The sequence below is a fragment of the Pavona decussata genome, unplaced genomic scaffold, assembly GCF_977016875.1.
Source record: "Pavona decussata unplaced genomic scaffold, jaPavDecu1.1 SCAFFOLD_324, whole genome shotgun sequence".
Classification (NCBI taxonomy): domain Eukaryota; kingdom Metazoa; phylum Cnidaria; class Anthozoa; order Scleractinia; family Agariciidae; genus Pavona; species Pavona decussata.
Genome location: NW_028145713.1, coordinates 980,001 through 994,831, shown reverse-complemented (window position 1 = coordinate 994,831; position 14,831 = coordinate 980,001). Strand labels below are relative to the sequence as shown.

General features: G+C 37.4%; 3 protein-coding genes across 5 annotated transcripts; 1 reads left to right on the top strand and 2 right to left on the bottom strand.

Moving 5' to 3' along the window:
• Positions 1-742: 742 nt before the first annotated feature.
• Positions 743-5,379, top strand: LOC146453706 (uncharacterized). The gene is made up of 3 exons (XM_085096312.1): positions 743-2,511; positions 4,345-4,888; positions 5,149-5,379. The coding sequence occupies exons 1-3, from the start codon at positions 1,805-1,807 to the stop codon at positions 5,377-5,379; spliced, it is 1,482 nt and encodes a 493-aa protein (XP_084952438.1). The 5' UTR covers positions 743-1,804.
• Positions 5,380-6,685: 1,306 nt separating this feature from the next.
• LOC146453705 (uncharacterized) lies at positions 6,686-10,397 on the bottom strand. 3 transcript variants are annotated; one of them, XM_085096328.1, is made up of 5 exons: positions 10,148-10,397; positions 9,289-9,554; positions 7,970-8,889; positions 7,353-7,527; positions 6,686-6,824 (listed from the first exon to the last, which is right to left on the bottom strand). In XM_085096328.1, the coding sequence occupies exons 1-3, from the start codon at positions 10,395-10,397 to the stop codon at positions 8,641-8,643; spliced, it is 765 nt and encodes a 254-aa protein (XP_084952454.1). In that variant the 3' UTR covers positions 6,686-6,824; positions 7,353-7,527; positions 7,970-8,640. The 3 variants fall into 3 exon arrangements, with proteins under 3 accessions (XP_084952454.1, XP_084952456.1, XP_084952455.1); XM_085096330.1 differs by having other exon boundaries at positions 10,166-10,397; XM_085096329.1 differs by having other exon boundaries at positions 6,755-6,883.
• A 5-nt stretch (positions 10,398-10,402) lies between these two features.
• Positions 10,403-13,277, bottom strand: LOC146453704 (uncharacterized). Its single transcript, XM_085096341.1, has 3 exons — positions 12,603-13,277; positions 11,758-11,840; positions 10,403-10,745 (listed from the first exon to the last, which is right to left on the bottom strand). The coding sequence occupies exons 1-3, from the start codon at positions 12,732-12,734 to the stop codon at positions 10,403-10,405; spliced, it is 558 nt and encodes a 185-aa protein (XP_084952467.1). The 5' UTR covers positions 12,735-13,277.
• Positions 13,278-14,831: the final 1,554 nt, after the last annotated feature.

The window sequence follows — 14,831 nt, the reverse complement described above, 5'->3', positions numbered from 1 at the left end:
AACCCGACCCATCGGGCATTTGACCCGTCGAAAAAATGCTGGTCAGCGGTCGCATAAATTGTCGGAATGCTTTATTCACAACCAGAATTTACTCGTATATTTTCCGTCAAACAGTTTTTAATGTAGTAAGCCATTTTTAAAATACTACTATAGAGAAGCGTTCCAACAAATATCTATATATCTGAGATTGTTTTTGGCATGGCCGGGTTACATATTGCCCTTCGCTTCTCAATTTCAGTGGTATGTCCAAGTTCCCTCAAGCTTCGTTCTCCCTTTGCTCGGCGTTCGAAGCTCGACTTGTTGGCATGTCTAGGTTTTTTATCATTGTTCTTGTTACCACACGTATTAGCAAACTTCATGTACATTTAATATAAAAGAAAAGCGAGTATCGGTACATATATCGTTAAACTCTCTGTTAGTTGAGTTTCATATGTGATGTTATGCATTATCTTTAATAATAAATTGTTTTAAATTTATTACTGTATGAATTTCGTTGATTTTTATATAAACAGAGCTAGCGAATACAAAAAAAAAACCAACACGATGACTTTTCAGCCCCAACCAGTGGGGCATTTGACCTAGAAATCGGCCCATATAGAGGGGAATTTGATCAGGCATTTTTAAAAAAGTCAAATGCCCGGGGGTTTGCTCGGGGGGGGGATGATCGCTTTTGGAATTGACCCAGACATAAGAGTGGCCGAACATTAGCATATTATGAAGAATATTGGAACCATATATTGGATTTAATTGGTGGTGAAATAGGTTAGTAAAATAACTTATCATACATCTTTGCTTGTTTATCGACAATCGGTGTGTTGTCTAAAATATAATTATCAGCATGTTGTAGCTTTTTTAGGAGATCATCATCAAATTCGCCACTTCCAAGGATTTCTTTTACAGATATTAACAAGTGCCCATATCTTTATATACGGTCATTAACGGTTTTATTTTAGCACACATCATATTCTCCAATAGTCCTTTGATGTCAGAATCCAATTGCACCAAAGATTGTCTTATACTATTGTTAATCAGTGGTTTGATAGTATCCTCTGTATGACTCTGGAGTTGACTGAGAGTTATTGCATGATTTGGCTGTGTTCCATCTTTTTAGTGTCAAAATTCAAACTATCAATTCAAACATTCAATCCTTCAATTCAAATCTGCAATTATTTGGTTCAAACTTTCGATCCTTCAATACAAACATTCAATCCTTCAATGCAAATATGGAATGGGTCGATTCAAACATTCGATCCTTCAATCCAAATATGGAATTGTTTGCTTCAAACATTCGATTCTTCAATCCAAACACCCTTTCCTTCAATCCAGAAATGCCATTCTTCAAGTTAAACATGCATTCCTTGTATTGCCTGGCCTATCATTCAGTTTAAGGATGCATTTCGTCAATTCAAACATGCCATTTTCCAATTCAAACATTTGATCGTTCAATCCAAACGTGCATTTCTTCAATGAAATCATGAAAGTCAAACAATACACCATAAATTCAGCGTTCAATTTCGATAGAAAATGCTGAAATCCTGCTGTTGAAACATTCTGTACTTTAATTTTAAGATATGAAATCCAGATTATAAATTCAAAGACAGTCTCACAATGTAATTATGCAGTGACTCGATTCAAACATTCACTTCGGCGATTCAAATATTCAACTCCGCAGTCCAAACTTTCAGTTCCTCTCCAGTAGTCTGGAACCGAGCGTCAATACGCATGCCTCCAAAAAGAAAAAGGCGGGAATTTATAAAACGCGGACGGACATTACAACAGAATATCTCGAAATATCAGTCAAAATATGGCTTTTTCTGCTATAGCACACCTTCTAGCACGTACTTTGTCATTACAAATGGAATTGGGAAAAGTTATAGAAGAAGGAAATCAAACTTCTACAACACTGGATTATCTTCGCTATCAATCAGAGATGCTGTATGAACATGCAGTTCGCTTATCTCCACTCGATAACTACGGTGATGTATATGACAATATCATTCTTAAACTAAGAGAAGTTTTTACTACAATTCGTGATAAAGATTCAAGCATTGAAAATTCGTCGAGCCATCGGCCTGGTCAGCACTACAGTGGGAACTGTGGTAGGCCAAAATTCATAATTTCCCAGGAACAATTGGAATATCTCATTGCAAATGGGTTTAACGCAGCTGATATCGGCAGAATGCTAGGGGTGTCTCTCAGCACTGTTAGGCGCAGAATGAAAGAATATGGAATCAACACATCAAGACCGTTTTCCGACTTAAGTGACGATGATCTTATTGATCTTCTACGTGAAACAAGAAAAGAGTGTCCTAGAAGTGGTTACAGAATGATGCTAGGTTACCTTCGTGCAAGAGGCTACCGGGTGCCCCAGCTAAGGGTACGTCAAATGTTGCGCAAGCAAGATCCAGAGGGAATCATTATCCGATGGATGAGTACTGTACACAGACTTGTTTACTCAGTAAGTGGCTCCAATGCACTGTGGCACATAGATGGCAACCACAAGTTGATAAGGTAATTTATTATATGGCTGGCTCCGCGAGCGGGCAAGATGAGTCAAATTCTGCGCTGTGATTGGCTACCCGAGCGGGCAAGATGGAGCTATCTTGCCCGCTCGGGATTACCCGTTGCCCGTCCGCTTGGCATCGAAAGTTTAATCCCAACAACAATGCGGGTTTTCTTCGATTTTCTCGTTGTTTTGGGGGAAAACGCTCACTAAAAGGTTCGGTAAACTCTCAACATTTACCTAAAGGAAAGGAAGGAGAATGGAATCGTCCTGGTGTAGTGAAAACTTCGTTTCAGCTACAATGAATGTGAGTTGAATCGGTGAATTGCTCTGCGTGTAGTATTTTAGATAGAATTGATTTTGAAAAACTTATTATCTCAAGTCGAGTGCCAAATTGATAAGTTCTCTAGGTTTGCAATGACTGTATTTAAATCATAGCGTAGTGGAAGTTGCGGTTAGTGTTTAGAGCAGTTCAGAAAATTATTTTTTTTAAGTTCGCCGAAGAAGCTCACGTTTTTAATTCAGCCGCGTCTTGCTTGTTGTAAACAACAAAATCGTGTCAAAGTTTCGCCCAGTTTTCTGATTGACCTGCTCTTTTTTTCGGCTTATGTTTGCATATAATCTCAAAATCTATTGTTTCATTCAAGAATTAATGATTGGAAGCCGACACTGTGTAAAAAAATTTTATTATTTACGCCACCGCGCGATTGCGTGAAAATGGCGAGTTTGCCGGTCTTCCCGCTCTTGCGAAAATCTAAATTTTTCGTTCTCGATAATTGTACACTTCCTTTAAGCCATTATAAAGTTAGAGCCCTAAGATAATTTAGGATTCCTTGTTTTCCACCATTACATGCTAATCCAAAGGTGCACTGAAAATAAATCTTGCACCGGCCGGCTATGAAGAATTTCTTTCCGAGTAGAGCAGTTTCATGTCGTGTTTTGTTTTGTTATTGTAGTTTTAACTTGATGGTAAAGCCATATAATAAATCCTTTATTGACCAAGCTTGTTCGGTCAAGATGGCTGGATCTTGGCCTTGTTCTTTTTTTGCGTTTTTATGGACCTCGACTTCGTCTTGGTCCATAAAAACGCAAAAAAAGAACTTGGCCAATATCCAGCCATCTTGACCTCACGCTTGGTCAATAACGCATATATACATGGTAGGTTAGAGATGAATGGCGCAGGCCAAGAGCCTCATCCTGGTATCACTTTACCAAATATCCGACTGTGGGGAATCGTTTAGTTGCCCAACCTCCCATTAACAGTGGAGACTCGCAAAGTTTTTATCCAATGTTTTTAATACGCCCCGATCGATCCAAGAATGTACAAAAACTAATTGATTGAAAAAGCGTCCCTACATGTTCCCATAGAAGCGTTTCAATGTCAGTTTTCTCAGGCTATTAGTTAATGAATTTAGGTATCAGTCAACTCCCTAGAGGATAGTTTTATTTTGTACGGTACATTAATCGTATGCTAGTCTATAACAGGTAGTCCCGGACTCCAATTCCATTTTTGTCAATTGGCCGGCACAATTTATAGTCCCGGGTGGAGTGAGGCAAAGTGAGAGTCGACTAATTCGCCCAACTATTCAACACCATAACCCCGGCCAACCCTCGAACCCGCACCGCTCTACTCGGACACCGACGTACTTACCATTGGGCTACTGCGTTTTCCAAAGACATTTCCTTAGATCCCAACTATGAGACATTAGATAGTCAACTAGCCGCTTGAAATTGACCCACCGGTTTCAAAACATCTTATACTAGGCAACAAAGGAACACAGGTTGCTGCAGTTGTTGTTTTTACATTTTTGTTCAGCTATTTCACAATAATCTATGTTTAGATGGAGAATGGTGATACATGGTGGGATCGACGGTTATTCTCGCATTGCAGTCTATCTCCGTTGCTCTACCAATAACCGTGCTTCAACTGTCCTTTCCTGTTTCCGTGAAGCAGTTCAGCAGTACGGATTACCATCACGTGTACGCTCCGACAAAGGTGGGGAAAATGTAGACGTTTCCCTCTATATGTTGACTCATCCCAGGCGTGGTCCTGGAAGGGGGAGTATGATCGCTGGAAGAAGTGTCCACAACCAAAGAATAGAGAGGCTATGGCGCGATCTTTACTACCAAAAAATTGCAACTCTCTACCAACTATTCCATCATATGGAAGACAACATGGTTTTGGACATTAGCAACGAAATGCACATGGTTTCCTTCCATTACGTCTTTGTCCCCCGTGTTAACGCGCAACTGGATGACTTTACTAAAGGATGGATCTCCCACGGAATTTCAACTGCCAACAATAGAACCCCAAGGCAGTTATGGATCATGGGAATGCAAGGAACTGCAGCATCTGGTACCACTGTGTCTGATGAAATGTTTGGGGTAAGAAATAATATATTCAGTACGTTCTTTAAAAAAAAATGTCATCAATGTTCAAAGTAATCCGCTATCTTGACCAGCAGAGCATAAGGTGGACCAGACAATGCGAGGTGCAGGAAACCATCACGTTTGAACTCGTTTTTCTTTTTTTCTTGTTTTAAACCTATTCCATGCTTGAAAGCGACTTAATCGTTTCCTTGATCTCTGTATCAGTATGTAATGAAGGTAATTTGCCTCGTCTGTTTTCTTTACTATTTGGACAGGAACATTGCGAAGACTATGGTATCGATTGGGAAGGACCTTTACCAGACGAAGAATACGATGGACCACTCTCTCCGAATGATGACCTTGTCGAGGTTCCGGCCACGTTTTCTTTACCCCGAGAGAAGTTAGAGTTGCTGAAGGAAGCAATTGACCCGCTTCAGCAAAGTGACAGTTACGGTTTTGATATCTACTTAAAAAACAGTAGCATTTGTAGAAAGACTTATGCATGATTAGAACAATTGGTTATTTATCAGTTCTATTTTTGATGCCTAGGAAGGGGGCGCAAGTTAGACAGCCATTCCCTGCAGAATAATTGTGAGCATGAACACTTCAATTAAAAGTTCTTATTTGCAATTGATTCTCTGTGTGCCTGTTTATTGGGTTATTGCAGTGCGTTAACACCGGGTGTCCAATATAACTGTTTGAAATTGGACAACTGTAATATTGGGCACCAATCCCACAAACGCGTCAATTATGCGCACCTAAATTGGTTCCTTCAAGCTCTCCATATATGACAGGCTTGTCACTAAAAACACAAACGTTCTCATGCGATATTCTGAGGGTGAAAGTTGTTACTGATACAATGTACCACTAGTTATCATAATATTGCACTTCGTGTTATACAATTCAGGCAGTTCTTGTGGAATGTTTTAATTGGCTTCAAAGGAATTTGATATTTCTCATCCAATCACTGGCTAAATTATACTCCAAGCTGGCCAATTACTACTACTAGCAGCCGAAGTCTAGCATAATTAGGAGCACAAAAAAGAACCTTTTTATGGTTGCATAACACTCCAAGTTAAGAGCATAACGTGTTATATTTAGCAGGTGCCCCATTATCCTTAGCTTATGAATGAGAACTATATATTCTATACGTTGGGCAAAATCGCATGTACAAAATAATAGCTTACAATTTAAGAGCATAGAAATATCAGCATACATTAGAACCTGAACATAACTCAACAACTCTAACCTGGATGACTTTTTACAATGCCTGCATCACCTACCTAGTTTTGACATCTCTGAACTGCGTAGATGAGTATTTGAGAAAAGTTAAACCTTTTTTCCTGACATTTAAAAACCAATAAAACTCACCTGAACCGACTGAGTAAGTTCTTGGAAGTGATGTCTCAAGTGGGAAAGACTAACGGCCAATTTATCGGGTCAAAAAGTCTTGAAATCAACTTCAGAAAGGTAGTCAATTCCACAAAAAAAGATAAGGTTAGGTAGGTGATACAGACACTTTAGAAAGTACAATAACCCTGAATAACTTTGCAACTAATATGAAAGGACAAAACCGGAACAGTGAATGTAGAAGACATTGTGTAATCAATCCGACGCGTTCACTACAAGGAAAGAGGAACTTGATTGAATTACGATGACAAAATACATTGGGCATTACATGCTAGGCAATTATGGAAATCCGAAATATGCATTGCTAAATGCATAATCATAAAGATTGTGAAGAACTTGCTCTGATGGCAAAGGAATGTTTATTGAGCCCCATGGTAACTTGAGACAGTTGATGCACGTGTTGGCCGATGGCAAAAAGCTGTTTTCACCGGATGAACAAAGATGATACTAGGAGGAATCTTATACCCCAAAATCGGTTCTTCATCACCTCCAGTGGTGAACTGTAAGATGTGCTGTAAAGTTAGATTTCCCCTCCTTCCACCTGGAAAAGCAAATTGAGTAGTGTTTAGACAAATACACTTATTTACAGTTGAGTTCTCTCTGTTAAGGTGAAAAATAAAACAAATACATGCATTCAACCTCTGCAGCGTTTTCCCTGAGAACCTTAAAATTGTGACGAACTTACGATACAGAAACGTCAAATTTGCAGTGAAACACAGGGGAAGAAATCTTTTCCACAATTTGCACAAATAAAAATGGCCTTACACATGCAAATAATTTACACTGAGTAATACTAGCAACATCATTCGTATTACCCTGATTACTCACAGTGCGGTTATCACTGTTAAATAAATAATACATAGACCTCTCCAATACACTGAATAAGAGCAACGGTTAAAGTTCTGACATTTGTGTCTGATCAGTGACCTGAATGCTCAAACTTATAAAATACCAGGGAGTAACACTACAACAGTTCGTAATTAAGACTACAACAGTTCGACCCCCCCCCCCCCCCCCTTACATTCTACAAGATTTTCACCTTTTAAAAAATAAAAAAAAGCTCACGTACTTGCTACTTGTCGAAGGTACTTGATAAAAGAGTGGTATGTTGCACCTTCGTATTGTCTGTCATTTGAGCCATCCTCACTAAAAGCAGGTTTTAGGAGTGATTGAATTTGCTTTATTGTCAATAAGGTTGTTCCCTTTCTGAATAGGTGGATGAACAAAGGTATTTCCTGGGTAATCTAGGTAGAGAAAAAAAGTTATGACAGTTATGACACTTCTTTGAATATTTTTAAGGTAAAATTACATCAGTGCCAGCGGTTCCAAATAAAAGAACTGACCAGTAGAGAAAGTTTATCAAGAAATGCCATCACATGTAAATGTGCTAAATCTGAGCTATCCTTCTTAGCCATTTTAAATATCAAGTACAAAATAAATGCCCTTTTTTACCCCTCTTGTTAAAACTTCCTGGGTCCACTCCTGAGTACCTTATGCTAGGTCAAAAATAGGCAGAAACTAGCCTGCAGGCAGCTACAGTTATTGAGTTAACGTTATTGCCAAGTAACTTGTTGGCAGAGGTGTAAATAACAATGGAGCCAGCAAGAATTGCTGCTCCATCACCAAGAAACTTGCACAAATAACCCTAAGTAAGTGAGCCTGCTCATGTATTATATAGAAACAAACCTGGTAAATTCCCAGTTCATCCAGACCACTTCGCATTGCAAGCATACATGGGGATGGATTCTTGTTTTCAAAGATTTCATCTAAATGGCATTCTTCCAAAAATCTGGGAACTTTCCCATTTTGTAGCATACTTAGTGCTTAAAAAAAAAAAAGAAATCTATAATATATCTATAACATATCTAACATAATGTCTGTTCAGTAAAACCTAGAAAACTAAGTTAACAAAGCTTAAGCAAGCACAACAAAACAAATTAGTTTTAGTTGACGTTATAATGTTAATACATATACTGCATGGGTTAGGACAGGTAGGTAACGTGAGAACATTCCAAATTACTAAGGAGAATATACACAACAGGGCTGTAAGCACGTTTTGATTAAACTCTTGGTGTTATCTTATCCATAACAAACTTATTGCTTTTGTGTAAATTATACCAAGAACAGGTAACTTCACCTATATCATTGTGGTCCCCTCAATAATGCTAGAGCAGTTGTTTCTAATTCAAGACAATCAGACAAACAATCACGCATTGCCCTTTCTGTATTTAACATCATTACAAACACTGCCAAAGTTTTAAAGGGAAGGGGTTGGAACTTGATGCAATTTTTAAAACTTGTATCACACACACCCTGTAACATTTTGCTGTTCAGGACCCAAGAACCATGTTGATGTATTATAAGTTGGCATAAATCCTGTTTATGGAAAGTAAAAGGAAATGGGAAGAACACAAAAGTGAAAACAAGACAATTAGGGAATAGAGCAGAGAAATTGTGAAAGAAATTGACTCGCCCATGATCACTCCAATTGTGTGATATCTGTCTTTCATTTCTTCTTTTATGCCATTGTCAAAATACTGCTCTTTGATTTCTCGAAGCATAAGGAGGAAAAATTCCCTTCTCGGGCCTCCATAATCTTCTGCTGACTGAAAAAATTACATTTATGATAAATATATGTTTGATGTGCTATTTAGTTATTAACTGGTCATCATACTAAAAATTGTCATGACATCATGATCAAATTACAATTATTTGATAGTTTAACCCAAAATTTGGTATCATGATTCTAATTCCTCATTTATTGCCCCCCCCCCCCCCCCTGTTGTCTTTCTCCTGCAGTAAGGTCTTGACCAGAATTCACACAGACAGCTGTACACAAGCAACATGAGAAGGCTAAAAGAGTATGATATAAGAGTTCAAATGGCTGTGAAAAAAAATCACATTTTGGTTTATTGTCAATTTAATTTTTATAACAGGTCTTTGTGCAATGTTTACATTCAGGAAAAAAATATAAAAAATTAGGTTATGGACACTTTTACAGTTACCTCATTGTAAAACTGCACTTCTAGAGTTATCTGTTTGTTATTCAGTGCCTCTATCTCATCAAATCCAGTCTCCAACAGGTTAGAACGATCAACAAAAATTTGGTTGGTCAACCCCTCAGTAGGTAAAGTTTCATCCTCGATTTCAAGAGGCCTTCCCTGCACCAGCTGACTCTGGAAGTAACGCAGCACTTCAACCGGATTATTGTCCAATCCAGTATCTTTACAGTGATGTATGGCTTCTTTCACAATGGTTTCTACTGTTTTTCCTGTTTTACAACAGCACCAAAAAACTAATTAGTGTAAAGTTATTAAACTAAAGTGCATTATCTGATAGCAAAGAAATAGCGACATCCCATAGCAAAGACATAGTGACAAAACAAAATGCCTTAAGACTCCATGATGCCTTAAGAAAAGCCAATGATGATGGTTTTGCTATTTCAGCTGATGAAACGATTGTGAGAAATTCTTTCACTGTTATTAGATACCTGATTGTTTTATATAAATTTGTGTGATGTAATGGGATGTCTTAACATCAATACTCTTCTAAAAGCATAATAAGTTTTAACAAAAACAAACACACAAACAGGAGACCACTGAGCTTCAAAGCCACAGTTGGTAGTTGGGTTTAAAGAGACAATGAGGCTTTTTCAAGTGAGGTGTAAAAGTATATATCAAACAAACAATGGTCTCCCACTGACTCCCACTGTAGGGTGCCTTCACTTCCAATCTAAAAAACAACAGTCATCATAAAAATTATATTCCTTTAAATACTTTAAAGAAACTGAGGAAATACGATAACAATTATTGTAATATTATTGTAACATTACAGTCACTGTGACTATAATGGTATTTCTGATACCTGAATAAGATGCTTCACCTTGACTATGATCAAGTTGAACACCGGTGGATGGACTTGTTTCAGCACTGGTAATCACAGGAACATTTGTGTCTGTGTCGGGGACAGTGGCATTAGTTTCACTTGAAACAGGCATATCAGACTGAGAATTTACCATTATGCCATCAGACATAACTTGGGGCCCACTTTCCAAAGTGGGGCTTTGGATAACAACACTTCTGGGTGGACTTGAATCAGAATTTGTGCTGGTCATTGCATCTACAGTACATTGGTCATGGAATCTGTGCCATTCAAAAGTGGTAAATCGGCAGACAAAGAATCATCAGGTCCATCATCCAGCAAAGTGCTTGGTGTTTGGATACTAATACTGCTGCTGTTTCCACTGCCTGTCAAAGGCCCAATTGTATTAGGGGTGCTGGTGTTTGTTCCACCCAAGCCTGTTGTGGGAAACACTGAATTCATCAATTCTTCATCAGACGGATCACCAAGAACATCACCCACCAATATGATGTCATCATCAGTTGGCTCCGCAGAACAATCACTGGGTTCTCCCACAACAGAAGAGCTTTCAACCTCCATGGTAGTATCTTTCTGTTTGTCACTGAAAAATAATACCAATTAAGTTCTTACATCATCTTTCATAAATAGAATATACTGTAGCCAATCTAAATAATTAATACAATTTACAACAGTTGGTTCTTTCATTATCATGAAGTGCAACATACAGTGTAACATGACAAAAGTATGTATCACAACTCATTGACTAATGTATAATTATCTATCATTATTACACGTTGAGCTTGATACTGTTCTATGAGACAGCAATTGCAAAATATACTCCCAGGGACATGTAACCCTTGCACCCCTCCATGTAGGTCAACTTTTAAGTCCAAGACTTAGTGTAAAGGGCCTGAAACAACTGTGCCTCAAGTAGTTGTCTTTTTCAACCCCCAAATCAGACACAACTAATTAGGAACCCTTTTGCCTTTCCTTTGTAACCACTTAACTGATTAAAATTTGTTAAGTTTTCAAAGACCATTGTTCATTGAACATTGTTGAACATAAATGCAACATGTTTTTAAGGAAACTTCAGTCCACAGAATTACTCATTTGTCTGTAGGCAGTGCAAAGAAATTATTAGTCATACTACTCTGTAAATTTGAGAATAAATAAGGGGTATGTATGTATGTATGTATGTATGTATGTATGTATGTATGTATGTATGTATGTATGTATGTATGTATGTATGTATGTATGTATGTATGAGAGTAACGCAACTAAGGCACGATGCATCTGTTACCTAGATACTCTACTGAATATAACGCATCTCTATAGTAACCACCCATATTTTACTGCCAGCCTGTTATTTGAAAAGTCAGTCGTTAAAGATTGCCTGATGAGTGTGGTCCAATAAACGATGAAAACTCCTGAAGCCTGAACTTCTGTCAAGAATTATGTATGTATGTATGTATGTATGTATGTATGTATGTATGTATGTATGTATGTATGTATGTATGTATGTATGTATGTATGTATGTATGCGAGATATACAATAGCATTATTATTTTATTAAAAGAGATTAAGACATAAATTTTCAATTGCTAAACAGAGACCTGCATTTCTTAAGGTGCTCAGGCAGCTCTGCTAGTGTAAAGAACTTCTCACAATTTAAAAACTGCTCAATCAAGTCATCTTCCTGAAATGAAATAAACAAAACATATCTTTTTAAATGTACAATATCAAAATTAATGATGCCATTTTGGAACTATTTTAAACTTTAAAAGACAATCAAAATTTCATATTAAGGATCTATCATTGTTCTAAAAGATTGTCACCACTGCGCGCACTGAAGATAAATTGTTACACTCCTCAAACTTGAAGTACCACAACTGCACAATTCAAGAAATATAACAATTATCGATGTTGTTCTTCAAAAAACAGATAAAAGTTAGTCAATCTCATGTTTACAAACCAATATGGTAACAAAAGAGAATCTCAAGAGAACATGAAAAAGTGAAAACTGTTAAAATATGAACACCGAAGAACACTTTTACAGCCATTTCAGGTTCTCACATATAGGACATGCATGAATTTTAAAAGTAAATTTACAGCACTAAGAAAACAAGCTTTTTGCAAATGGCCAGGGTGTAGCTCACATGCTATAAGCTTAAGTTATGGGAATAGAAAAATAATAATCATAATCATCAACTTCGTTATCATCATATAAATAATAATAATAATAATAATAATAATAATATATTTTTTTTATAAAAATAGAAAAAATCTCTTTATTAAAATATTCCAAGTAAAATGTTATTTACAGGTTAACAGTAGCTAGTAAAACTTATTTACAATTCTCTTCAATAAAATAATAATAATAATAAAAATAATAATAATAATAATAATAATAATAATAATAATAATAAAATTAAAAAATGGAGAGAAATGCTTCTCTTACCTCATCTTCATCTGGGCGCCCTTCTTGTGTAAGTTCAAGATCCCTTTGCAGTGGCCTTACAAAAATCTTCCCTTGCCCAACTAACTCTTTCAATCTTGATACATGATAAGGCGGATTCAGTGGCTGCAACATTCGGCTGTGACCACCCCTGAGAAGACTGTACCCTCCGGCTTGCTCTAGCTTTGGGTATGCCACTCTCAGTTTTTAGTAAAAAACGTGGCAGTCGTCGTCAGCGAAAAAAGTAAGACGCTTCTCGCCCAATAAAGCCCCTTTGAGCACAATGTTCTCTTTAACAGATGGCATTCTTTCAACGTCTGTCTGTGCTAAGCAAACAAATGTTCTCGTCCAAGTCGGACGATTCTTGTTTTTCTTGGTCCCAGACCTAGAATGATCCCCATCTTTCTTCCGTTTGGAAGATGCTGGATTGAATCCAAACAACCCACGGTGTTCCTCGAAACCCACTGGATTCGGATTCAACACGGAAACTCTCTGTGATCTCTGTGCCAAGTTCTGAGGTGTTCCACCGCCCGTACCACCGGTAGGATTGTTTCTCTCCGAGACCGCTCTCTGCTGATCGGAACGGGGATTGGAGTCATGCGAAGATGTCGCGGATCCCTGTATTCTTTCATACAGTTTCGTAACTTCATTAAGCAATTCCCTGCACCTCTCCAACGACATTGCCTGATTTCATACCGTGGGGGTCTGGGTACGAGTCTGTGTATTATGGGTTATGGGACTCAACACCCACATAGCCGGAAAGAGCACATCGAACTTTACAACATCCTCAAGTTTGGTGTCAATCAAGCTAATATTAGGCGAGATACAGCCATTCAAAAACTTAAAAATTTACTAAGAAATGTATGGAACGCCGGACACACGTCCGGCGTTCCACACATTTCTTAGTAAAATTTGGAGTTTTTGAATGGCTGTATATTTCCCAAAAAAAGCTTGATTAACACCAAACTTGGAAATGTTGTAAAGTGCGGTGTGCTCTTTCCGGCTATGTGGGTGTTGAGTCCCATAACCCATAATACACAGACTCGTACCCAGACCCACACGGTATGAAATCAGGCAAAAGCTACTCGACTCGACGAGAAAATGGCCGACGTTTGCGCGGCAACTTTGTCGCTTCGCAAAGTATGCTGGAGCGATCACGTGACGTCAGTGACTTGATGTAAACATTTCAATCGAAATGCTGAACGATTCCATTGAGAGACTGCCAGTTTGAATCAAAGAATTCAGGTTTTAAAACCTTGGGATTGAAGGGCAAACTGTATTAACGGAAGTTTTAAAATTTTTGAGCTCGAAATTAAACGTTTAAATTTGCAGTTTGAATGTTTGATGTAACGATCGAGTGATTGAGCTGAAGGACTGCATTTTTTAATTTAGAAGTGCCTATGTGAATCGAAGGATGGAATGTTTGCTTTGAAAGATCTAATGTTTGAATTGAAGAATGACATTTTTGGATTGTAAAAAGGGTGTTTGGATTGAAGGATCGAATGTCTGAAACAAACAGTTTCATATTTGATTTGAAGGATCGAAATTTTGAACCGAACAATTGCAGATTTGAATAGAAGGATTGAATGTTTGAGTTGAATTGAAAGATTGAATGTTTGAGTTGAAGAATTGAATGTTTGAATTGAAGGATTGAATATTTGAGTTGAAGAATTGAATGTTTGAATTGATAGTTTGAATTTTGACACTAAAAACGCGCCATACAAGGTGGCCATCATCATTAACGTGGATTGGCTCTCTATGTTTGTATTGAGGATCTATTTCTTCGTAAACAACAGTATATTCAATCTTGTTTCCGTTTTTATCAAGGATATGGTTTTCATTTTCGTCTTGAATGAATGGCATTATATTATTAGACCATACTAATTTTAATTGATGCTAAATATTATCTCGAATTTCATGTTATTCCCATTTTGAAGAGCTGTTTGTTTGATGTTTGGAAATGTATAATTAATATTAATCATTACATTATGATTGGGATTATATGTTAAATGATAACTTGCAATAACTGTGGAATTATTCCTTGTGGCAGAAATAAGAAGACGATCATGACCAGTTCTTGATCCCTTGGCAATGATTTTAATTTTTTTATTGAAAATTGCATCTGATCTTGTGAAAGGTAAGTCATTTATTGTGAAAACTCTTGAACCACTAATAGTGCCGTAGTACTGAATTAAATTAGTTTTAAGACCTATTATTGTTTTACCATTCAGA